This window comes from Cucumis melo, chromosome 6 (assembly GCF_025177605.1).
Source record: "Cucumis melo cultivar AY chromosome 6, USDA_Cmelo_AY_1.0, whole genome shotgun sequence".
Classification (NCBI taxonomy): domain Eukaryota; kingdom Viridiplantae; phylum Streptophyta; class Magnoliopsida; order Cucurbitales; family Cucurbitaceae; genus Cucumis; species Cucumis melo.
This window is the reverse complement of record NC_066862.1, coordinates 8,228,119-8,253,771: the sequence shown is the minus strand read 5'-3', so window position 1 is coordinate 8,253,771 and position 25,653 is coordinate 8,228,119. Positions and strand designations below refer to the sequence as shown.

The following is a 25,653-nucleotide window of genomic DNA, read 5'->3' as shown; positions in this document are numbered from 1 at the left end:
TTTCAACTCAGGCATTTACATATAAAACCGATACTAAAAAAATTGAACTTTTTTCTTTAACGGTTACCATCCCACCCTAAAATTTTAAAGATGTTCATTTAAAATCTTGTTTCATTATTATAAATAATGTTTTTACAAATTTCTAAATCTTTGAAAGGGTTAATTTGCTTGGTTGTGTTCGTAGTTTGACTTGCTACGAAGTCAAGTTTGTCTCCTTGCGATTCAATTCATTCGGAAAAGGAAAAAAAAAAATGGGTGCATACAACAGGATCATAGATGGGGTGGAAATAACCTTTAATTTTATTTTTGTGTCATATTAGATAGCTGCAAATCATTGTCACCGGAACAACGGGTAGTAGCCGTTTTTTTATAAACTTTGAATTTGAATGGTTTTTCATTTTCTTTTCACGTATTTAGGACGAATTACATCATAATTTCTTGATTGCAAGAGACGAATCCAACCATTATGTTGACCCAAAGGAATTTCTTTGAACTTCGTCAGGAATGAGGATCCCGGAGACTAGGAGAGCAAGACGCTTGAAGCTCGTCTTTTACCATCTACAAATTGACGTATCATATGGGAGCAAAATAAATACAATATCTTTGTTGACGTATCTTCTTGGTCGTTGACAAATCCCCCAAAAATGCAGAGTCAAACCTCTCCAAACCCACCTTCTTCGACCTCCGCCGCGGGACCCAACTGCACTCAATTTCTCCATTCTGATCATCTCAGAGCCACACTCTACCCGGGTCGAGTCAATTTTCGAATGAAAGTTGTATCGTTTATAATAATGGCAGTATGGAATTTTTCTTCCAAGTTTTATAGCTCGTTTCCGGTTTCTAATACCAACTTCCACGATCCTTTAATTTCTTTCTGTTTCCTTTTCTGGGTATGGTTGATTTTTCGTGCATTACGAAATTCCATGATTTGGGTAATCAGTTTTGTTCCCGATTATTTCATTTTTAGTGTTCTTGTTTTGATTTTTTTCAAGTGAAGTTGGTTTCAAATTGATGCTCTGTGTGGTATTACTGTGGCTATGGATAATCTTCCTGTACTTCATTTGTGCCATTTAGTTTTTTCTGTTGCTTTATGTACGGAATTCCATAGTGAGTGGTTTCTTATCAGTGGATTTTATGCTTTTACGCAGACAACTTGGTGTGAATGTCTAATGAGGTTGAAAACTTATGGAGAGACTCTGTTGAAACGGACTGTCAATCTGATTTCTTATTTTTTATTTTTAATTTTTTTGCCTCTTAAGTTGGTTATGCATATTTATCATTTTGAAGAAATTGATGCTCATAGCTTCATAGAGGATAGTGAAATCTGCTTTCATTTTTTCAATCCTTTCAACTACTGGATCACTTGGATCTGATCTTGATCATTCTCAATTTGTTACTGGTCAGGTTTCATGATCTCAGGCTAAGGAAAATTACTAGAGTGGAGTTTCATAGTGGATGAGTAAATGAATTCAGCTCTCCACAGAGGGTTGGCTTCTGGTTTTGATGGAATTAGAAACTTCTCTTCTAATAATCTCATGCCTGAAGGCTTTCCCTCAGAGAAGAAAATTCTCGATCCACAAGGGCCATTTCTTCAAAGTTGGAACAAGCTATTTGTGTTGTCTTGTGTGATTTCTGTTTCGTTGGATCCTTTGTTCTTTTATGTTCCTGTGATTGATATGAGAAAGATGTGCCTTAGATTAGATGGGAAAGTGGAGACTGTAGTCTGTATACTGCGGTTTTTTACAGATTTGTTCTATGTTGTGCATATTGTTTTTCAGTTTCGTACAGGATTTATTTCTCCCTCTTCACGAGTATTTGGAAGAGGTGTTTTAGAAGAAGATTCCTTGAGAATAGCAACGAGGTATCTGTCATCGTACTTTCTAATTGACATTTCTTCAGTCCTCCCACTTCCACAGGTGAGGAAAGTTTCTTAGGACTTGACAGTATGTCTGCTTTACTGTTAATTTGTTAGCAGCATTTGCTAAGGGATCATTCATTCATGTACCTGTTTGATTCAATCGTTCTCGCTCTCTTTCTTCAAATGGGTTCTAACAAATTGTTAGTTCCTAGCTTTCCCATGCCAATTTCAATAATTCAACATCAATTGATTACTACTTCTCTCGAAATTTTCACCTTAGCTACTGGGAGAAAATTATTGGTTATTTCCTTCTTATATCTGCGTTGCAGTCAGTAATATGCATTCTCTTGCCATGAACAAATTTTTTTTAGTAGGAAGTAAAATGTGATGGCTAACCTAAAAATAATTTCTCGGGTATTTGAATTTGAGAACTGCATAGAAATTCAATTTTCTTTTAGACTTTGTTCTGCGGTTCTACTTATTTCAAGGTTGCCAGTGCAATGATCTGCTCCTCATGCATGCAAAATCCCCATTTTCTGGTAGCTCTGGAAATATTTCTATGGTATTCGTCTTCAGATTTATACTTTACAATAATAACACAAACCATATTTGTCATCACTGTGGAATGATCTCAACTTGAGTCAAGCATACATTTATAATGCTGGACTGTGAGCTTGATATCATCAACTGTATGAAGGATCGATTCAACTCTTGTTGAGGTTGAAAAATATGTTAATCGACATTTATTTCTCAAGTTCATTTGATTTTGATGCGTGAACTGTCCTGCTTTTCAATAATTTGCCCAGGTGGCGATTCTGATAATGAGAGGTTCGAGATCAATGAATACGAAGGACTTGCTAAAATATGCTGTATTATTTCAATTTGTGCCAAGGTTTCTTCGAATCTATCCACTGTACAAAGAAGTTATGAGGACGTCGGGCATACTCATTGAAACAGCTTGGGCAGGAGTGGCATTTAATCTCTTTCTGTACATGCTGGCTGGCCACGTTAGTTTTCCTCTATGCTCCATGTGTGGAAGCAAGATTTTTATTTAAAGTGCCTGGTCATTTTTATCAAATATATATTGTTGTATGTTGGTGACTTGGTTGGTTTCGATCTTCCAAAATTCCTCCCTTTCTTTGAAGGTTATGGAGAGGGGGGAGGCAGTTGGGTGACACAAGGTGCCATGCTAATATGTGGTTAAATTCCTATTGAACCAATAAACCATAAAACTGAAGGGACTCAGCATAAAATCTTTAAGAAGTATCACTAATTGATGGTTCTCATAGAATCTAGGATCAATTAGAGACAAAGCCAAAGTAGGTGGAGGTTCGGCTTCTGCATGTGATTCCTCAATCTTGAGTCTGCCAAATGAATTATAGTATTTCCATTGTGCATGTCAATTATATTCACACATTTAATTCATCCTTCTCTTATAGTGACCTTTTTCTTTTCTTTTTTGCATCTTGCCATTCTTAACCTTAGGTATTTGGGGCAATCTGGTACTTATGTTCCATACAGCGAGTAGGCCAGTGCTGGCAAGAAGCTTGTACCAAGCATCTTGGCTGTATCTTTACTTCATTATATTGTGATCATAATTACATTAATGAAGGGAATCAATTTCTCACTGAGATGTGCCCTGTCAAAAAGAAAAATATTGAACCTTTTAACTTTGGAATATTCATTCAAGCCCTTCAACCTGATATTGTAGAATCAGATTTTCCGAAGAAGTTCCTACACTGCTTCTGGTGGGGCTTGAGGAATATAAGGTATGTTGTCCGCCCCTTTGGGATATTCTTTCGGATCCAGAGATCTGCTATAAATTTACGAGCATCCTAGAGAAACAATTTTTATGTTCATAATTATATGGTTCCTACTTCCTGTTGCTTTTTCTGTATAGTTGTTGGAGTGAAGAAGGTTTTAGGACTATAATTGTGCATCCTCGTACCTAGTTCACTGCAGGCTGGCCAGAGTTATATACAAATTTCTGCTCATCTAAGCCACTCTTAATTTAATTGGCTTAGAATTGCAGTTTCATGGTGCAGGTTGACAGTGCTCATGAAAATTGGTCGCTTGCAAATATTTATGTATGTTGATTGACTTTTCAAAATGTTGATGGACTGGACTCAACTTATGTTGATTGACTTTTCCAAAAAAAGAAAAAAAACTTATGCTGATTGATTAGAGCTCACAGAAAAATTCACTTAGTTTAATGCATTGCTTGAGACATCATGCATAAATTTGAGTCCTCTGACCCAATGAGAATACCGAACTTGTGGAGTAATGATGATACTCTTTGCAGTATTTTGTTACTTCAAATAGAATAATTTTTAACCCATTAACCTATAGAATTTCTATGGTGTAGAATATTTTGCCATCAGGTGTTGAAGTAGTTTTCTATATACTTGTACTTCTCTCTTGGATGCAGCTCTTTGGGGCAAAATCTTACTACAAGTCCTTGCATATGGGAAAACTGCTTTGCCATTTTCGTTTGCATCTCTGGCTTAGTGTTGTTTGCATTTCTCCTAGGCAACATGCAGGTCAGTACTAGTTATTCTTGCTGCTATTTATCATCTTAGGCTGGCGTAGAATCTCTTTCCTTTGCAAGAATGAAAATTGGGCATTTGGTTGTAGGCTGTTGAGGAGCACATAAATCTACTTGTTATAAAACCTTGTGCAATATTTGATGCATATTTTACAAGGTGAAAATCTGTGTGTTAAACTTGGTGTGGAACAGATGTATTGGCGATCCTCAAATGCAAGAGAGGAGGAGATGAGAGTGAGAAGGAATGATGCTGAACAATGGATGTCACATCGTTTACTCCCTGAGAACCTGAGGAAGCGGGTTCGTAGATATGAACATTACACTTGGCAAGAAACCAGAGGTGTTGATGAACATAGTCTGCTGCGTAATCTGCCTAGAGACATCCAACGATATTATAAACGTCATCTTTGCTTGGCTTTGCTCATGCGAGTGAGCATTCTTTTTCTTTTGTTTTTTCTTTGGTTTTTTCTTTTGTTTTTTGTTTTGTTTTGTTAGTTACAGAGAATGATGGCAGTTACATCCATGCATACTACGTACGAATAGATAACCTGTGTATGCACATATGTGAGTGTACATGTGTGGTCATATTTATATAGATAGATACATGTATTGAATATAGATATAGGGTTGACAAGATTAAGAATGAGATTTAAATGATCTGAGAGTAGTGTTTTAAAGTGAATTGCGTTTTTTCTTCTTATAAGAACTTATGGAGAAAATTCCAGCTCAGTTAAGTATCCTAGGTTTGAAAAGATGGATAACAATGGTCATAAACAATCACTAGTTCAGTTACACATACACTGCAAGCTTGACTTGCTGAATTGATTCTCATGATTTGTTTACACTTTCCATTAAGGTCCCGATGTTTGAAAAGATGGATGAACGATTGTTGGATGCAATGTGTGTCCATCTCAAGCCAGTGCTGTACACAGAAGAAAGTTGTATTGTTCGGGAAGGCGATCCAGTTGATGAAATGCTCTTCATCATGAGAGGCAAGCTCTTGACCATGACTACAAATGGTGGGAGAACTATATTCTTCAACTCCGATTTCCTCATGGCTGGTGATTTCTGTGGAGAAGAACTACTGACATGGGCTCTAGACCCTCATTCCTCAACCAATCTCCCTATTTCAACTCGAACTGTCCGATCTCTTACAGAAGTTGAAGCATTTTCTTTTGAATCCAACGACTTGAAATTTGTTGCATCTCAATACCGCAAACTTCACAGCAAGCAGCTACGCCAAGTTTTCAGATTTTACTCACAGCAGTGGAGAACCTGGGCAGCTTGTTTCATACAAGCAACGTGGCGGTGGCGACGCCATCAAAGAAAGAAGCTCAAAGAGTCTCTCAAGGAGGAAGAGAGTAGGTTGAAAAACGCATTAGCTTCCCTTGAGGGCCAGTCACTGAGTTTAGGCACCACCATCTACGCAGCCAGATTTGCTGCTAACATGCTTCGCACGGTGAGACGAAATAGTACTAGAAGAGCTACGATAGCCATATTGCTTCAGAAGCCAGCTGAGCCTGATTTTTTGACCTTGGAAGATAACAACACATAACCATACTGTTGAAAGATGACATTCACATTTATTGTTTATAACACTATATTACATTTTGGTTTGAAAATGACGACATATTTAACTCTCAGTTCAGTTTTGGAATGGTTGATTTCATTGCATTTACAATCTCTCTGGACTCTGGTAGAAGAGAATCCTTCAAATAATGAAGTTTTGGTTGTAATGAACTAAGCAGTAGGCAGATATGTCTTTCTGCTTTTGATTATTGCATATTGACTAGTCTTTGGAAGAGAGTCCCAGTTTAATGTAAATTACTGAACACTTCCCTAAAGAAATTTCTATTTTTGTTACTTTCAACCTCATTAATTTGAAAATCAAATTCTTTTTATTTATTAATTTTTATAAAATAATAGATTTTTTTTCATACCTTAATTTTTTTAAACATAATTTCTCAAATGTTAAATCAGTATTTTTTTTTTGTAGAAAAGCAACAGATAATACATGACTCGGTCTAAAAATGATTCTTTATACTTAATATTTTATTATTTCCAAACTATTTATAAAAAATTCATAGTTTCGTATTATTAGCAGGAGAGGGATCTACAAAGAGAGAAGGAGGCACATGCTTCCCTTACCTTGTGTCGTCATATATACACATGTTGTGTTTTTTATAAAATATATAAAAAAAAAAATGTTCCTAATATTTGAACATAAAGAATGTGTATCCTCTTGTAACAAAGATTGTTGTTATTGGGTTCGAAACTAAGCATGTATATGTACACATTTGTGTTAGAAAACTTAATTTCATTTTTATTTTTTTACGAGTCCATATACAAATATTTTCAAAATTTTAGACTTAGTTTGGTTTTTAGTTTTTAAAATTAATACAAACTTTGTAACATGTAAATCTTTTACTTTCTTATTTACTTATAATATTTTTAAATCACGTAATCTCCAGGCTTTAGAATTATAACTAATAAGTATTTAAATTTTTAAATTTGACTTTACATATATATATAAACTTTCAATTTAGAATTTAAAATTTAAAATTCTCATCGTATAAAAACGGTTTAGAAATTCATAGTTTTATTAGATAAACATTAAAAATTTAAATTCGTAACTAATAATTACATTATTCTTTATGAAGAAATATATGGTACAAATTATTACACAGTAATCGAGATACCATACGAAACAAATTTAGAAATTAATGAACTAAAATTTTAAATTTATATAAAGTTGTACCCTCTAATATAAAATTCTAGATCAACCATTATTGATATGCTAATTAGTTAGGCTCGCTTTAGCAATATTATATGATTTGGATATCATATATGTCAATGTGTTTAAAATTATATCTATGTGAACTTGTGTCCCTACATAAAATCCTGAATCTGATTGCTAGGTGGTTATTTTTAAGAAGTTTCTCGTATTTTTAAGACTCGGGTTTTGTTGATTGGATCATGAGAGTTTGGTAGGAACGTATGTCAGTGTGTGCGACCGTCGTACTAGCCTAACAATTTTAACTATTTTTCTAATATACCTCTTTTTGTTATAAAAATAAGAAACACTCATCTATTTAAATCAACTGTATTTTCTAATTAGTTCGAAAATTGCAGTTATCTTTTTACAATAAGTTATAAAAAATGCATAATACTAAACAAAAAGTTGGGTCTAAAAAACCCCTTTCTTTATCTTAAAATAAAAAAAAAAAATTATTTATATATTTTGAACTATTATAGTTAAATATAGCTAGATACCTGGAAATATAGGCTTAAGAAAAATAAGATATTTATTTGTTATAAGTAATTTTAATCTGAAATAAAAAAAAGTTGTAGTTGACATGTGGAGAAACTGAAATAGGAAATCTTTGAAAAATAGTAAACGTTGTTACCTTTTTTCCAAAAAAAAAAAGAACAACTCTATTAGCATTATTCTAAACTTTAGAAATATATTCACGTAACATTTTCTCTTACATAAGATTATTGTTATTATTTTTTAAAACAACTTTGAAATATTTAAAAAAACTGAGGAACCACAATCAAACAAATATAAAATTTATTAAAAATATAGATATTAAATTTTGATAAATAAAAGTACATATCTAAATAAAAAACGAATGAAAGTGAAAATTATACAAAGGGCCAAAATAGTTACATACTAGGTAAAAACTTGAACATTATTCTTTTTCTCGTACTTGAAGTATTATAGGTAAAGTTTTATGATCCAATTTATTGATTTTGTATATATTATCGAATGAATAGCTTCATCAGATTAGTGTGAATCACGTATTAAATAAAACAAATACTAAAAATACAATAAAGAAAATAGCAAAAAATAAAAAAAAAATATATGAAAAGAAACCATATAAGTAGACCATAATTTAGGTTGACACCTTTCTAAGAACCGAAGGTAGTATAGAATGATGACCCACTTAAATATGTGAAGCAATGCATCGAAAGAAAGGGATGAAATTTAAAAGGAATCGTCAATTTCATTTTGTTCCCACCAGCAAAAGGAATCTTAAAAAGAAAGAAGAAAACAAAAACAAAAACAAATTGACTTTGGTGGTAAGGGACCTCAACAATTATGGATCTTGAAAATTCAAATAAACGTATGAGAAAATTGTGATATATTATATTTGTTGTGCTAAAACTTGTCTCACCACAATTCTATTGTTTAACTTTAAAGATATTAATTGGTCTACTAATAGTGGTATGGTATATATATAACTTTGCTTATTTCAAATAATAATAATAACTTTAATTTAGCTTTTTCTTCATTATCATTATTATCCCTTAGCAAAATGTTTGTGGATTAATTAATTCCCTAATTAATTTTAATTGGAACAAGTGTTCCTTCTTTTTGAATCAATATGTGATTGTTAATCCTACCTACCATATATATAGTATACATCACTCTCTCTCTCTCTCTTTTTGAATAGCTTAAAGTCAATAACATATGTTATTAGGATGCTTTTCCAAATCAATTTTTTTAAGTGTTCACAAACCCAATAGATATAATAAATATTTATTGATTTTATCTTTTATGATAATTTAAAAATGTTTAAATTTGATCTCTCTATTAAATTCTACGTATTATTTCTTTTAAATCTTTTTACTTGATTCTAAATTATAATACAATCAACTAATATAGTTAACTGAAAGTTTGTTGATTAATAATCTTAGTCTTAATTTGAGAGATTTGATTAAGGTGTGAAATTGAGTATATTTGAGTTGATATATAAATAAATTAGGTATCAAGACTATCTGTACTACAAAATGTTATTAAAAAACGTGCTTTATCAAATCATCAATAACTCTTGGGACTCCATTTTCCAAAAGAATGATAAGTGGAAAGGAAAATGGAGAAACAAGACTTTATATATATTAGGTTGAATAATATAATGAATTCATTAACACCTTTTTGTTTTTTTGAAATGTGTTTGTGTTTACACTTTTTTTTTTTTTTCTTTAACTCTAATTTTCTATGATTAATATATAGAATAATCAATTGAAAAATATAATAATAAACAAAGTTGAAGAAGATTGAATTTGTTTTAGGGAAGGCAAAATGTATGGCCTACCAAAGAAAAAACTTGCATCTGATTTCATGTTTTTCGCACATACTCCAGTATACTTAAGTTAAGGGGTGAGATAGTAGGAAAGTTAGGAAATTTGAGAATAAGATTTAAGTTATTTGATATAAAGCTATAATTGTATATTTATAAAGGAGGTGGACGTATAATGTTTTAGAATCGTTTTAATTATAATAATTATACTATATATTGTTGAAATTTATGATCTAAAACCTCATGCTTAATCAGTTAATTAATTTAATTTTTTAAGTATGTAATATAAAATTGGATTCCACTAACTCTAAAAATCTAATATTATTATATGTAGTTGACGTTTAAGGTGGTTCGTGTTAAAAAAAAAAACCTAAAATCTATGTGGTATATGGATAAGGTTGTGTGTTCTATACCACCCATTTTTGTAATAGTTATAAATGGTTTGATCAAATAGTTTATGTGGAGACATTTAGACATGTGAATATGTGGGTATATCTTATTAACAATTTTATAAAAAAGTTTTATTAAAATGTAATAATATTTATTTTCATGAAGATTAGATTCTTAATAAATTGTTACATTAAACTAAATCGTTATAAAGTTTGAAAGTATAATAAGATAACGAAATTATTATAAATTAAAATTTGTAGCAAAATTGATATTGAATTTCTTTGAAAGTTACATAGCTTCAAATTCGAGTGTGTAAAATGCTATAATTGTATTTTCATATGCAATATATATTAAAATTTTACTTAGTTTATATAAAGAGAAACGGTAGTTGATGGCCTTTTGAAAATATGATATAGCAAACATAGAAATTGTTTTAAAATTTTGTAAATAAGGCAAAATTCTCACTCTTTAGAATACTTTTCCATCTTAAATTTGTTATTATTCCCAAGTTACTCTTCAATAACTTATTTCTTCTTCCATTTTTAATGTCTTGATCATCTTATATTTCTTCTCCCACTTATTAAGCGTTGGTCATTCTTTCTCTTACGAGAAAAATAGTTTGTTTCTTCAGTAACGTACGTATTTCTTCTCTCATTTTTAAAGCCCTAATCATCCTTTCTTTTAAAACAATTTGTTCTTCCTTATTCTTCCTCATCGGTAGATTTTAATTGGCCTCTAAAATTGGTAAGGGAGTTTTCATTATCATCTTTTCCTTCTTTTTCTTCTTCTTTTGTGAATCACTCATATGTTGGAGTTTTTGTCTAAAAGATTTTATGGAATATCTTTGACTAATTATCTTTGATTAATGAATTAAAAGATGAGATATTTAAGAGATAAAAAGATTTCCCCCTATTCTAGGAATCTTGTTAAGATAAGAAGATCTATACATATATTGTATATGTGACGTTACGTAGCGGTGAGGTTTCGTGACGAAAAAGCGAAAAATACAGGTTGAAGACGGTCTTTTGCATCAAGGTCCTCCGCAGAAGCTACGGAGTTAAAAAGGTACGATGATCTTATGTCAATGAGGTCGTCATGTTGATTATAGTAACAATTATTGATGAGTAACAGACAAAACAAGTGATTGGTATGATCACGAGGATCTTTAGAGGGATCTAAAGACGTCGCCAAAGATATTCACTCATATGTTCAGGGGGAGCCTGAAGTTAGACATCGTGAAGATAAGTAACTCAAGGGGAGCCTGGAGTCTGATGTCAAGACGCATGTTATTAAGTAATATTATTGAACAAAGTACCATATGTTGTATCAATATATATTAACTCAAGTGAATATTAATAAATATTACTTACGGGCTGTACGCAGCTCCCCAGACGTAGGCAATATTAGCCGAACTGGGTTAACAAAGTTTCATGTGTTATTCTCCTCTGCTGTCCCTCTTAGCTATTACAACTGTTATTAGCTTTAGTATTAACTGGAGTCCTAATTGATTATCTCACTGTTTTTTCATCATACAAAGATTTTTTATGTTTTATTTATTGTTTTGTTTTTTTCCTAGTTCTGTAGTGGGTATACTGGGTATACTGCTATTATGCTTCCACAAATTCTTTTCTTTTACATTGCTTTTACCATATCAATGCTACTTTAATTGCAATATGAAATATAATAGTTGTTGATTGGAGTAATTTAACTTTGTTTGTGATTATTCTTTACTTTCTTTTATGTGTATTTTGGAGTTGAATCTGGTTTCAAATGATTTTGTTTTATTTTTATATGTTTATTTAGTTTTGGTTTTACTTTGTATTAGTTTTGTATATTAGTGTGATGATGTACTTATATTATATGTATTAGTTAGTTGATATACTTACTATGTGATTTTCATTTTTCAAATTTTATGTAGTCTTTTGTAGTATTATTAAGTATATGAACGGTATAACATAGTGTATCAAGTATATCAACAATATATTAATAAAGTATATCAACATATATATTGGTAAAATGAATCTTTATCAACTATATATCAATCAAAGTTTACAAGGGTATATCAATAGTGTATCAAGTGTAGCACATTTTTGCCATTTTTACAAACTATAAAATGCTACCCCTTATTTATATATATATGTGCGTGTGGGAAATGAATGAAAATTTTATATATTAAAACAATAGAGAACCTAACATACATGATATATTAAAAGAGCAAACCATTTAATATTGAAAATTGACTTGACTCCATTCTTTTCCCATTTGATTATCCCAAGTTCTAACAACCACAATTGCTAAAATTTAAAAAAAAAAAAAAAAAAGAAAAAAGATATTATTTTACAAATAAGAGAAAGCCAAAACACTATAAACAAAAATATTATTGTAATAGTTTACATGATAGAGAAGTTATGAATATTAAATATTAAAAAAAATCATGACTATTAAAAGCTAATTAAGTTCCGACGGAAACTATCAAAGGCCTCTTTTCAAAATTTCTCATATTTATTTAGAAACTACTTTTTTTTTTTTTTTCCTTTTCTTTCTCTCTCTTTTTTGGATAGAATTGAATATACTAGATGGCTTGAAATTGATACCATTTATTTAAAGTACCAATTAAAAAAACTATTTATTTAGAAACTTTTTTGTTGTAAAAGTAACAAGTGATAGGAAAAGTTTCACAAAAAAAGAAGACAAAGAAAACTGATGATAATAATACATATAAATATGTTGTAAAAGTAACAAAGTGATAGAACAAAGTTTCACAAAAAAAGAAGACAGAGAAAACTGATGATAATAATACATATAAAGATGTTGTAAAAGTAACAAAGTGATAGAACAAAGTTTCACAAAAAAGAAACAAAGAAAACCGATGATAATAATACATATAGAGATGTTGTTATCTTTATTTATATATTTAAATAATCTTTCTCATTTGTTAACAACTATGGTTTGCATTGTTGGATCCCAAAAATCATAACAACTTGTTACTTATAACATGTCTATATAGCAAAATTTTATATCTATCACTGATAGACAATGATATATTCTATCACGTCGATCATTTATCTTGATATATATTATTGATAAATTTTAAATTTTTTTATATTTTGTAAATATTTTTAATCTAACCATTTACGATAATTCCACATTTCCCTCCATGCAAGCAACAAAAAAACCACCAAAATATTTATAAAATGTGGCAAAATTTTACGCCACCCAACTGATTATGATTAATTTAGATGTTAAAACTGACCCCAACTATGAAAGACTGGTGGTTGGTTGATTGATTGGCTTAAGCTTTTTAAAAATATTATCAGTTTAGACTTTTCCTAAACTAACATTGACTGTTCGACCAACCACCTTTTGTTCAGTCAATTTTTTTCGATTAGTTTGATTTTAAGTCATTCATGCTCACCTCTAGAATCTATCATCAATAGAAGTCTATTAATGTCTATCATTGATAGAACTTAAGGGTTGTTTGCCCCTAGGATTAGAGAGAAATGGTCCTAGTATTATCATTATACTTGTTTTCACTCCCTTTTCTCCTCTCTTTGACATCCCCTCTCTCACTGAGCTCCAAATATTTACAAATAAAAGTAGAAGGTTAAGCCAAATAAAATCTCAGTAGCAACCACCACAAAAGAAAGCAACGTCCATAAAAGTCGAGATAATAGTCTGTACCCCAAACACATACTATTATAATTTCTAAACTATTATAATCTTCAGACCGGAATACCTCTTAAGACTTTGCTATATTTTGAAATATTTTCAGAGTGATTTTCCCTCAAAAACGGTTAACGAGTAACATTATTTTTTCAACTCATTTATGGGGATAAATAAAAATGTTATTCTAATAAATATTTGGGACTCATCTGACCATTTATTGTAAATTTGTTTGTGTATTTTCACACGTACTTCTCTGCTATAATTTTTTGGGTAATTATAATAGGTAGCAATTTTTAGAATAATTATTAAGTATGTAGCAATATTTTAAAAAAATTGCAAATATAGCAAAATCTATCAGTGATACACTTCTATCGTTGATAGACTCTTATGGTTTATTAGTGATAGACCAACATTTGCTACATGGTCTATCGGTGATAGACTCCTATCATTGATATATTTTGACAGATTTTGCTATATTTGCATTTTTTTTAAAATGTTGCTAGATAATTAATTATTTTGAATATAATTGCTAAATTTGCAACTATCTCTAATTTTTTTAGTATTTCTAACCAAACACTTAATTTTTAGGGGTTTTGAAAAAATATAAAAATGCGGCAAAATATCTATAATTTATAGAATAATTTTGAAAATGAAAAAAGTTTAGAGGTCTACCGTGTAAAATATCAAAAATGCCTCGTCAACTACGCCGTCAACAACGAGTAGCTAATTTATCTTTTCAATTCTATCGTTTAATTTTGTTACACGATCGTTTAGATTTGGGGACCTGAATCTAAATAATCTTTTTTAAAATTTGGTACACGATTTTTTTAATTATTTTGTTACACGATCGTTTAGATTTCTTTACATGATCGATTACTTTTTTTTATTTATATTTGGTTAGTCCAATCCAAATGATTTTTTACAAGATTCTTTATATACGATCTAATTTTATATTTTTTTACACAACTGTTTACTCTTTTAAACGATCGTTACATTCTAAATGATTTTTTTTTCAAGATTTTTTTATACATAATTTTTATTCTTTTACGCGATCCTTTACATTTGACTCCTTCAATCTAAATAATTTTTTTTCAAGATTCTTTACACGATCTTTTATTTTTTTTACATGATCGTTTACTTTTTTTTACACGATTTTTGGCTACTCCAATCTAAATGATTTTTTTCAAGATCCTTTATACACGACCTTTTAGATTTTGCTATTTTTTGTAGACAGTCTTGTACACAGTCGTTTAGATTTAGTTACCTCAATGTAAAAGATGTAAAAAAAAAGAAAAAGAAGAAAGATGATGTAAAGAAATCGCAGAGAAAAAAGAAGAAGAGGAGAAGTAGAAAGACGACGGAAAGAAATCGAAGTGAAAAAAAAGAGGAAAAGAAGAAAAACGATAAAAAAAATTAAACGACGTAAATAAATAGTTGAAAAATAAGAGATGATAGAAAAAAATCGCAGAAAAAAAAGGAGGAAAGAAGAAAGACGAAATCACATGAGAAGATGAAATAGGAAGAGGAAGACGAATCACGAGAAAGAGAAAAAAGATGGAAGGATAAACCTAAAATATTTATAAAATAGCTAACTTTACGGGGCTTTGTTACACGGTCGTAAATAGTTTGGTGTTTTGTTAAATTTTCTAAATTATTATTTTTATAATTTACAAAATTATATTTTATATTTTGTAATACTTAAGCTTACTTTTCAAAAATAAGAAAATCAAACTTTTATGTTATCAAAAGAGTTTTGGTAAATTTTTCCTTTAAAAAAATTAAACTTATATACCAGAAGAATGAAATTGATGGCATATACCAAATAAATCAAAATTTCAAACTTAAAGGACTTAAAAGCTCCCAAACTCTTCTTTTTAGTACAAAATTTCAATGAGTAATTTTGTAAGAAATTAATAATTTAAAAAATTAATAATTACTCTTTAATAGAATATTATTGTAAATGATAAAGCTGTTGAAAATATTTATAAAATATAACAAAATTTCATATTTTACATCATATCTGTGTCTATAATTGACTTGTAAGTTTGTTATATTTTGTAAATATATTTTTGTTGAATTTGCTATATTTAAACATGTTTTAAAATTTTTTTAAGGAGATTATAAATAAATTTTATCAAACTATAATAGCTATAATCTAAATTTTAAAATCAAAATTATAATTTAGCCAAATAAATAATTTCACCAACCCAAAGTCTTTCTTTCCCTATTTTATGTTTGTTCATGTAATGAAAACTTCAATGAGTGGGAATCTTTAATGCTTTTGGGTAGGGGTGAAGAAACCGACCAGACCGACTCGGTTCCGTCAGGTTGGGCCGGTTCATAATACTTTTAGTACCGAACCGAACCCGACCCTGTTCAGTAAAGAAAAGTTAGCAGAAGCCGCGTTCAGTCTCCGTTTTTCCCATTTTCCATTCACTTCTTCGTTCTTCACTTCCGCTGTTCACCCCATTCGCCGTCGTTGGTCGCCGTTCATAGCAATCAATTTATTTGAAGTTTTGGAATATGTTCCTTCCCCTCCATATAGATATTGTGCTGTGAAAGTTTTCAGAGATATGAGAATGGTTGAGGGTTTTTTGTGTTGTTATCAGGTTGAAGATATGAGAATGGTTATCCACAAAATTTTGGGTTTTTTTTTTTTTTTTCTCATATCAGGAACAGTTTCACAGTGCAGATTTTCTTTTATTTAACGAAGGATATTAAGGAAAGAAAGTTTGTAAATGTTACACAAACCCCAAAAGCATGTTTGATGGGTAAGGTATGAGGAGGAGGGTGGGATTAATTTTCCAGCAGAATAATAATGGTTCCCTTGGTGTTGACTCTGTGTAATCCAACGTACGTAAATTCAAAGCATTCCCTCCTCTGCTGCCAACTACAGACATATTTCAAGGCCACAAATTGAAGAATATTATGGATGAAGAAGAAGAAGAAGAAAAGAAAATAAAAGAGACCCGACTCGATCCGAATTTGGGTCGGTTTGAAAGGAAATCCGACCCGACCAGCCCAATTACACCCTTACTTTTGGGGGATATTTTGCATTAAAGCCAAGTGAAAAGAGGTGAGAGAATGGTCCCATTAATAATTGACAATTGGTCTTCTCAAAAAGAATGTTTGTTTCTTCAGATATACTGACTATTAATTTGATTACTGATTCATCTAGATTTCTGTTTTTAGTCGGTTATGGCGGCTCGCTTTGGAAATTTGTTACATTGCTACTGCCAAAAGCTTTAAATTGCCTTCCGGATGCACCTCAAAATCAGCTTCATTCTTCGTGTTTTCTAGTTTCTAGCTCACTCAATTCAGTCATGGAGGTACGGAGGTAAGTTAAGTTCCCTTTTGGAATTGTAGTTCTTCTGTACTTCTTGTTGGAGTTTAAGGGGCATTTTTGTTGTTGTTCTTCTTCTTGCATAACTGGGGTTGTGGAATTTGGGTTTTAAGTAGTGAAAGAACTTGTTTCATAGCTTTCTGTGGTAAAAGGAATTGAACCCACTTGCCATATGTTCACTCAATTTGATTTTTTACTGTAAGTTGAGTCAGTTATGGTCATTTTCAAGGGGTTCAACTGCATCTGGGGTTGGGAAGGAGTCAAAAGGGATTTTTTATTGGCAGAACTGACTTCTCTCACTTTCTTTCGCTGCACTACTAACGTCCAAAGTTCTGTGACTATTAGAAGTTTCATTAAGTGTTTGTGTTTGCTACTTGGTTATGCTTCATAATTGCTTTAGATTCACAAAAATACTATAACCTGTAGCCGTATAATTCTATCCATTTCAGGATTTGGAGACCTATTTGCGTGTAGGAACTAACACAAATTGAATATTTCAAAAGAGAAAAGAAGTTGGGTTTGTAGAAAATATAGTGCCATTTGGTTGAGTTATGACTCCTTTTGAAGATGATTTTATTTTAACTATGACTGCATTCGCTAGTTTGTTTTTTTGGTACTTCATTCACTGTCCATTTTCTCTCCATGGTTGAGTTTCTCTCCCCTCATTTATTTTTTATAACATTCATTAGATGACTCTTTAAATCATTCAATTACAAAGGAAAGGCTACTTCAATTCATCATTAGTAAACTATTTTTTTTTCCTTTAATAACAATCGCTCACATCATTGTGTCATTTCTCTATGTATTGTCTATAGACCAGGGCGAATTCTAGTTCTCTTCTAAGATTAAATAATTACCAGCTAATCATTTAGGAAATATTGCAGTTAAATGGCTGTTGGATTGTCAACTATACTATTTTTTATCTGTTTTCTGTGTGCGGTTGAAATTCTTCTCATGTCCCCATCTCATGTGATTCTTTTCTTCAAAATCAAATAGTAGAAGTATCTGTTGGTTCATCTGTTCCACTTGCTTTGTCCCCTGTCCAGGAGTCCTGAAAGTTTTCAACTGCAACACAGTGAAAGTAGACCTTCGTCTATCGGAGAAACGCGCTCAAGGAATTCACTGAGAACATTCAGATCAATTTCAACAAGCTTTACTACTAGTTTTGATAGGCTTACGAGTTTTGGAAACATAAGATTTGATCGAGAAGTTAGGAGTAAAGGTTTGGGATATCTTAAATGTATGATTGATAGAAATCCAGTATTTCTTCATTTGTGGAATGAAATACTTGTCATGTTGTGTGTGATTGCTACCTCATTGGATCCTTTGTTCTGTTATACCCTGTTGGTTGATGAAGGCAAACAATGTGTTGGATTTGACAACAAGATGAGAAAAGTAGTTGTAATTGTTCGCTCAATCATAGACTTCCTCTACATATTTCTCATAGTCTGTCATTTTCATTTTGGATATTCCACATTTTATAATGCAAATCCTGATGAAGCCGATGATGGTGTTTGCACAAGAGCTTGGAAATTCTTTTTCTCTTACTTCACAGTTGACGTTCTTTCAGTTCTTCCACTCCCCCAGGTATGAAACTTCAGCCTCTGCAAGCTTAGATTCTATCAATCTCAAGTTTTCCTCCAATTTTCTAATTCCTTTTATTTCCTTGAAGGATTTGATTGTATGTAGACTGCCAAGATCCTGACCTTTTATTTATTTAAGGTGATGATATTATTCTGATGCGTGTGAAAAATACTCGTTTGCAGGTGGTGGTTTTAATTCTCATTCCAAGCTTAAGAGGAAATGGATTTATATACGCAGTGAGGTCATTAAAATATATTCTCATTGTTCAATATTTGCCAAGGGTCTTTCGAATCTACTCATTTTTAAAGAAAGTTAGATGGACTTCTAGCATTCTCCCAGAAAGTGCCGGGGCTAAAGCTGCATTCAATCTCTTCCTTTATATGCTTGCTAGCCATGTACGTTAACTGCTACTTTTGTGCTTGCTTTAGCCTTTTCATCTTTTTTTAGATGGATTACACTACACTCAAAAACAGATTCAGTTAAAATCTTGGAAGAGAAAAGAAGGGAAGATACAAATTGTCATAAGCATGAAAAAGCATAAGATCGATCTGATTTGTCTTCTGGTTTCAAAAAGCAATATGTGACATGAATGCTTCAAGTTGTGACAATAGATAATGTCATAACCATGCTTATTCAATATAGTATTATGTTTCACTGTGCATTTGCAAGAGAATACGAGGACGTAGGTTCATTTATCAACCTTCATTTTCATCTGTTTTAAAGAGTTAGTACGTGGTTTCAACTGATAATCAATAGGTCAAACTATTAGTTTGTTTTGGTGAAGAACATGCAGAAGCATATTATGTAGAAGTAGGTAATTGATACCAACAGTTGCTCTCGTGTGCTTTCTTCTAGCAAGCTTTTAATAATATTACTATTTCAGGTTATTGGAGCATTTTGGTACTTATTCACTGTAGAGAGAAAAACAACTTGCTGGGAAGAAAGCTATACAAATTGGCCTCTAAACTGCAATTACGTAGGCAACTTGAGTGCCAATTTGAGTGCCGACACCATTTGTTCTCCAAAAGCTGAAAATGCTTCCAATTCTTTTGATTTTGGAATATTCAAAGACGCTCTTCGTATTGTGGGATCAAGAAAGATCGTGAAGAAACTTTCTCTTTGTTTTTGGTGGGGTCTGCAGAAATTAAGGTCCGTCTTCAAAAGATTCTCTACCCTCTTATACATTTTTTTGGATTTACTTTTACCAGTTAATAGCTCCTTGTCTATTATAAAATTGTACTTGTGCTTCTTTGGCATTCTTGTTATGTGAGAAACTAGAAAGTACTTACCCTAGTAATGCATATTTTTTGAGCAAGATAAAGACATTGTTTGACTGTGTTAAGGTATCATTTCACATTTATCCCTTGTTCTCACTCACTTGACATCAATTCTAGAGCTTACACTCACTTGACATCAATTCTAGAGCTTACAGGAGAACTCCATGACATTTTTCTTTAGGAGTAGTTTTTGTGCTTCTGCAGAAGAAAAGACAGATGAAGTTTATTGATTTATCATGGATAAGAGATTCTTGTCCGAAAATGAAAGAACTTTACAAGTTAGAACTTGGAAACTCGCCTAATGAATCTGGATGATTACATTTCATAAGTGCTTTTCAAGTTCTTCACATCTGGATGGACTGAGATTTTGAAAGAAAAAATTACTTCAGCAATTGTCCACATCTCTGACCTAGGATTTTGCTCCTGACATGCCTCAATTGTAATGTGTTGCAGTTCCTTGGGTCAAGATCTCAAAACTAGTAACCATTTGTGGGAAGTCTACTTTGCAGTCACCATTACCATTTCTGGCTTGATATTATTTGCTCTTCTTGTTGGAAATTTGCAGGTCTGTAAGCCTACTTCAAACTCGTCAAAATAGGCTTTATATTAGGCCCAGTTTTGCATTGGCAAGTAGAATAGCACACAATAATTAGTTATTTTTAAGGTTAAAAGTTTTAGTTTACATATAATCCCTTGACATTATTTGATCTGACGAGCTATTCTTTTTTCTTGTGTAATATCTAATAGACATATCTGCAATCAACCATAGCAAGATTGGAGGAAATGAGATTGAAGGGGCAAGATATCGAGTTGTGGATGGCTTACCATTCCCTCCCATCAAAGTTGAAGAAAAAGATTAAAAAGTATGAACGGTACAAGTGGCAAGAAACCAAAGGCGTCGATGTGGAGCAAGTTCTTCGTAATCTTCCAAGAGATCTAAGAAGAGACACCAAGCGACATCTATTCTCGACTCCACTCTTAAGAGTAAGTTTGTTGTCTCATTTCGGGTTTCAGCATTGAGCATGCTGTTTCTAAAAAAGTTCACAAGTCCAAAACCACCTACGTTTAATGATATTGGCTTCGTATAGCATTAGTTGTCATTCTCATGGTTGATAATATGTTAAAAAGGTTTCAAAGCTTCAAAACATGGACAAAAGGCTTCTGGATGCCATATGTGATTATCTAAAGCCAGTGCTGTACATTGAGCGAAGCTTCATTGTTCAAGAAGGAGAGCCACTGGATGAAATGGTGTTCATAATTCAAGGCAAAGTAATGATCTACTCGAAAAGAGACAGTGAAGGAGCAGATGGTTCCTCAGGGTCAGGATGGCTTACCAAAGGTGACTTCTATGGAGAGGATCTTCTAGACTGGGCACTGCGAAATCCTACTTCAACCACTGTCCCCATATCTACCAAAACCATCCGTGCACACACGAAAGTTGAAGCATTCGTCCTCATGGCAGATGATTTAAAAACTGTGGTCTCGAAATTCTGGTGGCTTTTCAGCAGAAACTCTCCAAGTTTGAAAGCAATATGGGCACCGTGGGCGGCTTTAGCTTTGCAGTTAGCATGGCGGAGATACCAAAAAAGCAAGAATGAGAAGGATAAGTGTAAGTTTCAGCTGGCTATTGAGAGAAGGAATGCTATTAAGAATTCAAATACCCGACTTCTTAACTCTAACCTTGCTCGAGTTCTTCGTGTTCTTAAGCTAAAGGCAAAAAAAGCACAGGCAGAATCCAGCAGAGTCTGAGTAATAATTTATTGTGTGCTTCTTTTCTCTTTAGGCTTTTTGTTTTTCTTACTTAGTTGTGAATGCTTCTTCTGTATATTCATTCCACTCTCTAGCTTCTTATCATGAGTACTGCTTCACCTTTTCCAGGTTTTAACTGCCAATATTGGTCTCTCTATGTTTTTTCTTCTAAACCTTCTGCCTAAAGTTTACTCAAATCTTGTCGTTGAAATGACGTTTTATACCCTAATCTTATAAAAACTATGACGTGTAACTTTTTTATGTATCAGCTAATTAGCATCAAGTGAAAATACAAGAAATGTCTATATACTGACCTCTTTGCACTCAAGTAATTCAATACAATAGTGTGTCCTCATGCTTGCAAACTCCCAATAGTCCAGAGTATGAATACTTCCTTATTAAATATATCTTTCCTTATTAAATATATTTCAAAATTGTAATTTCCAATTTAAAAAATGTCTTTCCAATTTTCAAATTCCAATCTCTATGAATTTTTATATATTTTCGATCTCTAAATAAATATTTGAAAATTGAAATTTAAAAATTTAAATATTTAATAACATATTTCGTTAATATTTATCTTTTTTTAAAAAAATTGAGGATTGATATTTAAAATTTGGAAAGATATTAAATAAGAGAATGTATTTTTTAAAAATTGAAAATTGGAATTTGGAAAAATATTTAATAAGAAAGATATTTTTAAAAATTGAAATTTGAATATCTGACTATTTAATATATATATATATATATTAATTATTAAATATATATATGTATATGTATTAATGATTATATATATATATATATATATATATATATATATATATATATATATATATATATATATATATATATATTAAATAATGTGAAGAAAAACGTCGGCTCCACACATTGAAGTCGTGGACTCCGTCTACGACTTCCTTATCGAGTACACGACTTTGCCCAAATCACTCAATTTTTGTCAATAGTTTCCCTTCTACTCTATTTTTGACAATATTTTTAAAAAATACATTATTAAAAATAAATCTCCTTTATTTTTTCTATCAAAGTATCGTAGTAAAGCATAAAGTGAATTTTGGTGAGGTTGAATTGACATTATAAAGATTGATAAACACTTATTTATTTATTTATTTATAACTTATAAACATATTCTTAAACACAGAAAATCGATCTTTAACATATATACACTTACCATCTCTAAAAAACAATGAATAATATTAAAATCTTATGCAGAAACCCAATAATTTTTCAAATCAAGAAAAAGCCATAAATGAATTTCCGTGGAAATTATTATAGCCAAAAAGTATGATAATACAATGAAAAGAAAAAACACCTAAATAAATGTTTGGGGGAAAATAAGGATTGGAGCTTAAAATTGTATCCTAATTGCTACTAATTAATAAATTAATTAAAATGTTGTTTGATAAAGAGCGAAACATTAAAATATCAGGAAAGAATTCAGTAATAATATTTGAATGAGAAACATGTGGTAAAGTTTATCCCCAATAATTCTTTTCTCTCACATCAAAGCCAAATTTGAATGAACAGAAAGAGGGCCAGTGGGCCATCGACAACTTGAATGGCACAGCACAACCAATCAAGGAAGACTACTTTTAATGGCCGAGGAAGTCGTGTATTTGCTTCACCCAACTTGTTTACTCGTAAATGCAATAAGGATATTCGTTCTATATCCACCAACAAAGTCCTCACCTCGCTACGAATGTAGAAGCTGATGCCATACAGTTTGTTCTCCTCCTGTTTTTCCTATACATTTGTGTACTATCTTCTTTGTTTGGAAATTTCTTGGGTTAATTGAGTTCATTAAATAATATTGCTAAGTTTGTTTATGTTTGTTCATGTGTTTCTTAGACAAGGTATTTATAAATGATTATTTTACTTGTGTTTTTTAAGATTCAGTCTTTCTCTCATGAACATCAGGCTAAGAATCTTTCTTCCCACGAAGAGATTCACTTGACGAATTCCGTGAGATCGGTGTCAACAAGACTTGAGCCTCTTACTGATAAACTAACTAGTTTTGGAAACATTCATTTTGATGTAGTCAAGAGTAAAGGATTGAGCTCCATAAAAAAGTCTATCGAAGGAAATCTGCTATTCCTTCATATGTGGAACGATGTGCTTGTGTTGTTGTGTGTAATTGCGACCTTACTGGACCCTTTGTTCTGTTACATCCTAATAGTGGATAAAGAGAAAAGCTGTATCGAGTTTGACAATAAGTTAATGGTCATGGTTGTAGTTTTACGTTCGCTTGTTGATTTTGGTTCATACTTCTCATTGTTTTTCATTTTCTTATTGGTTATACTGCTCCGAATGATGCAAATAGTGGAAGACTTTGCACATTAGCTATAAGATATCTTTTATCTTACTTTATCATTGACGTTCTTGCTGTTCTTCCTCTCCTACAAATTTGGACTATTATTCTGCCTAAGTATAGTATTCGGAACATTAAAGTAATATATGTTATCTAGTGACATGTGAGAAAACATGTGTGCAGGTGGTGGTTCTAATAGTCACTCAAGGAACAAAAGTTTATCCTTTAATTGCTATAAGGTCATTGAAATTTATCCTTATATTTCAGTCTTTGCCAAGGGTGTCTCGAGTTTACTCATTCTTATAGAAAGTTAGATGGAGTTCTGGAATTTTGCCCGACTCTGCTGGGGTCAAGGCTGTATTCAATCTCTTCCTGTATATGCTTGCAAGTCATGTAAGTTCATCGCCAATCTTTATCTTGTTATTTTCTTGCATACCATTGTTTAATCGCTACTTATCTTTAAGGATTCATCTCATCTGTATTCAGCACAAAAAGCAGCTTAAGTTGAGAGGCTTTCAAAAGTGAGACCGACATTATTCAAAACTAAAAAATTTGGCATTGATCTTATAAGTGGATATTTTTTTCTCTTAGGTTAGTTAGGCGCTAAGTAGGAAAGTTATTTTCCATTGAGTGATATAGTGTAGTCGGTTTTAAACTCTATTCTTATAACAAGAGTTCATTATGTCTCAATATTGTTTATTTCTTTTTCTCAAATCAGAGAATACTTATAAAGACTATAAAATAACCTATTAAGTATTATGAGTTTCTTTGGCGTTGGAAATAACGTGTCCTTGTGCTTTTCCATCTATCTTATCAACTTTAAATTGTTTAGTGAAAGTAATGTGGATTTTTGTTCGAAAGTGTAAAATCATTGGTTGTGTAATAGGTTCCGACTAAAAACACTTTTTATTTGCACTCAAACATATTTTTTAAGTACTTAGAAAATCATTCCAAACATGTTCTCAGTATCCCAAACATGCCATTAGTCTTCTAAACTTCTGTACCTTTGCCCATATCTTAGCTCAGTATCTATCTATTCCTTCCAGGTCTTTGAAGCCTTTTGGTACTTGTTTTCTGTTGAGCGTAAAGCATCTGCGTGCAAATAAGGTGTCATAGTCATCCATATTGCTCTCGGATGAATAACAACTCTTTTGAGAGATCATGCATAAATGATGTTTGCTTTGGAACAACATCATCAAATGTTACAACAGCTTTAGATTATGGAATATTTGATGATGCCTTGAATTTCGGCGTTGTCTCTTCGACTGATTTAGTATGGAAGTTCTCTTATTGTTGTTGGTGGGGTCTGCAGAATCTAAGGTCTATATTCAAAAGCCTATGTTTTATGTATTTGTTCTCCATTCCTACTATACGTTTACATATTTTATCACTTCTACTTTTCTCAGTTCTTTGGGTCAAGGCCTCAAAACTAGCAAGCACTACAGGAAAAAAGGTCTACGATAGCTGACGAAAAATGTTATCGTAAACATTTTATAGCGTTTAACAAAAAAGTTGTGTCAGCCCACGTTATTAAAAGTTTGGATTTTTAAAAGCGTTTTTCCAAAGCTATAAAAAGTGTACATTTTTATAGCGTTTTATGTAGATTATGAAAACAACTTTGTAATAGCAATTTTCTATTTATATCATTTATGATAGCATTTTCTTAAAGCTATGAAAACGTTTTTATAGTGTCTTGTGAAAGCTATGAAAAGTGTGCATTTTGATAGCATTTTAGAATGACTATAAAAACATTTTTTTAATAGCATTTTTTGTATGTATATTATTTATGATAGTGTCTGGTTAGAGTTATGAAAAACTTTTTATAGCAAGT

At 31.5% G+C, this 25,653-nt stretch overlaps 2 protein-coding genes and 1 long non-coding RNA gene across 11 annotated transcripts; all 3 read left to right on the top strand.

Annotated features, from left to right (window-relative positions):
- Positions 1 to 460: 460 nt before the first annotated feature.
- LOC103484155 (cyclic nucleotide-gated ion channel 1-like) lies at positions 461 to 6,046 on the top strand. Of its 4 annotated transcripts, none has more exons than XM_008441113.3 (7): positions 461 to 797; positions 1,405 to 1,916; positions 2,665 to 2,865; positions 3,344 to 3,627; positions 4,287 to 4,398; positions 4,596 to 4,832; positions 5,260 to 6,046. In XM_008441113.3, the coding sequence occupies exons 2-7, from the start codon at positions 1,464 to 1,466 to the stop codon at positions 5,956 to 5,958; spliced, it is 1,986 nt and encodes a 661-aa protein (XP_008439335.1). In that variant the 5' UTR covers positions 461 to 797; positions 1,405 to 1,463; the 3' UTR covers positions 5,959 to 6,046. The 4 variants fall into 4 exon arrangements, with proteins under 4 accessions (XP_008439335.1, XP_008439336.1, XP_008439333.1 ...); XM_008441114.3 differs by having other exon boundaries at positions 512 to 890; XM_008441111.3 differs by having other exon boundaries at positions 512 to 932.
- Positions 6,047 to 15,966: 9,920 nt separating this feature from the next.
- LOC103484156 (cyclic nucleotide-gated ion channel 1-like) lies at positions 15,967 to 21,639 on the top strand. Of its 4 annotated transcripts, none has more exons than XM_017043613.2 (8): positions 15,967 to 16,619; positions 16,736 to 16,880; positions 17,933 to 18,473; positions 18,653 to 18,865; positions 19,354 to 19,619; positions 20,201 to 20,312; positions 20,495 to 20,731; positions 20,876 to 21,639. In XM_017043613.2, exons 2-8 carry the CDS (start codon positions 16,867 to 16,869, stop codon positions 21,494 to 21,496), a joined length of 2,004 nt encoding a protein of 667 aa, XP_016899102.1. In that variant the 5' UTR covers positions 15,967 to 16,619; positions 16,736 to 16,866; the 3' UTR covers positions 21,497 to 21,639. The 4 variants fall into 4 exon arrangements, with proteins under 4 accessions (XP_016899102.1, XP_050942917.1, XP_008439340.1 ...); XM_051086960.1 differs by having other exon boundaries at positions 16,722 to 16,880; XM_008441118.3 differs by lacking the exon at positions 15,967 to 16,619 and having other exon boundaries at positions 16,647 to 16,880.
- A 1,309-nt stretch (positions 21,640 to 22,948) lies between these two features.
- On the top strand, positions 22,949 to 25,490 carry LOC103484154 (uncharacterized). Of its 3 annotated transcripts, none has more exons than XR_007822110.1 (3): positions 23,096 to 23,235; positions 23,432 to 24,215; positions 24,869 to 25,227. It is a non-coding gene; the product is annotated as an uncharacterized LOC103484154 (long non-coding RNA). The 3 variants fall into 3 exon arrangements; XR_007822109.1 differs by adding an exon at positions 25,229 to 25,490 and having other exon boundaries at positions 23,103 to 24,215; positions 24,869 to 25,142; XR_007822108.1 differs by having other exon boundaries at positions 22,949 to 24,215.
- The last annotated feature ends 163 nt before the right edge of the window (positions 25,491 to 25,653 follow it).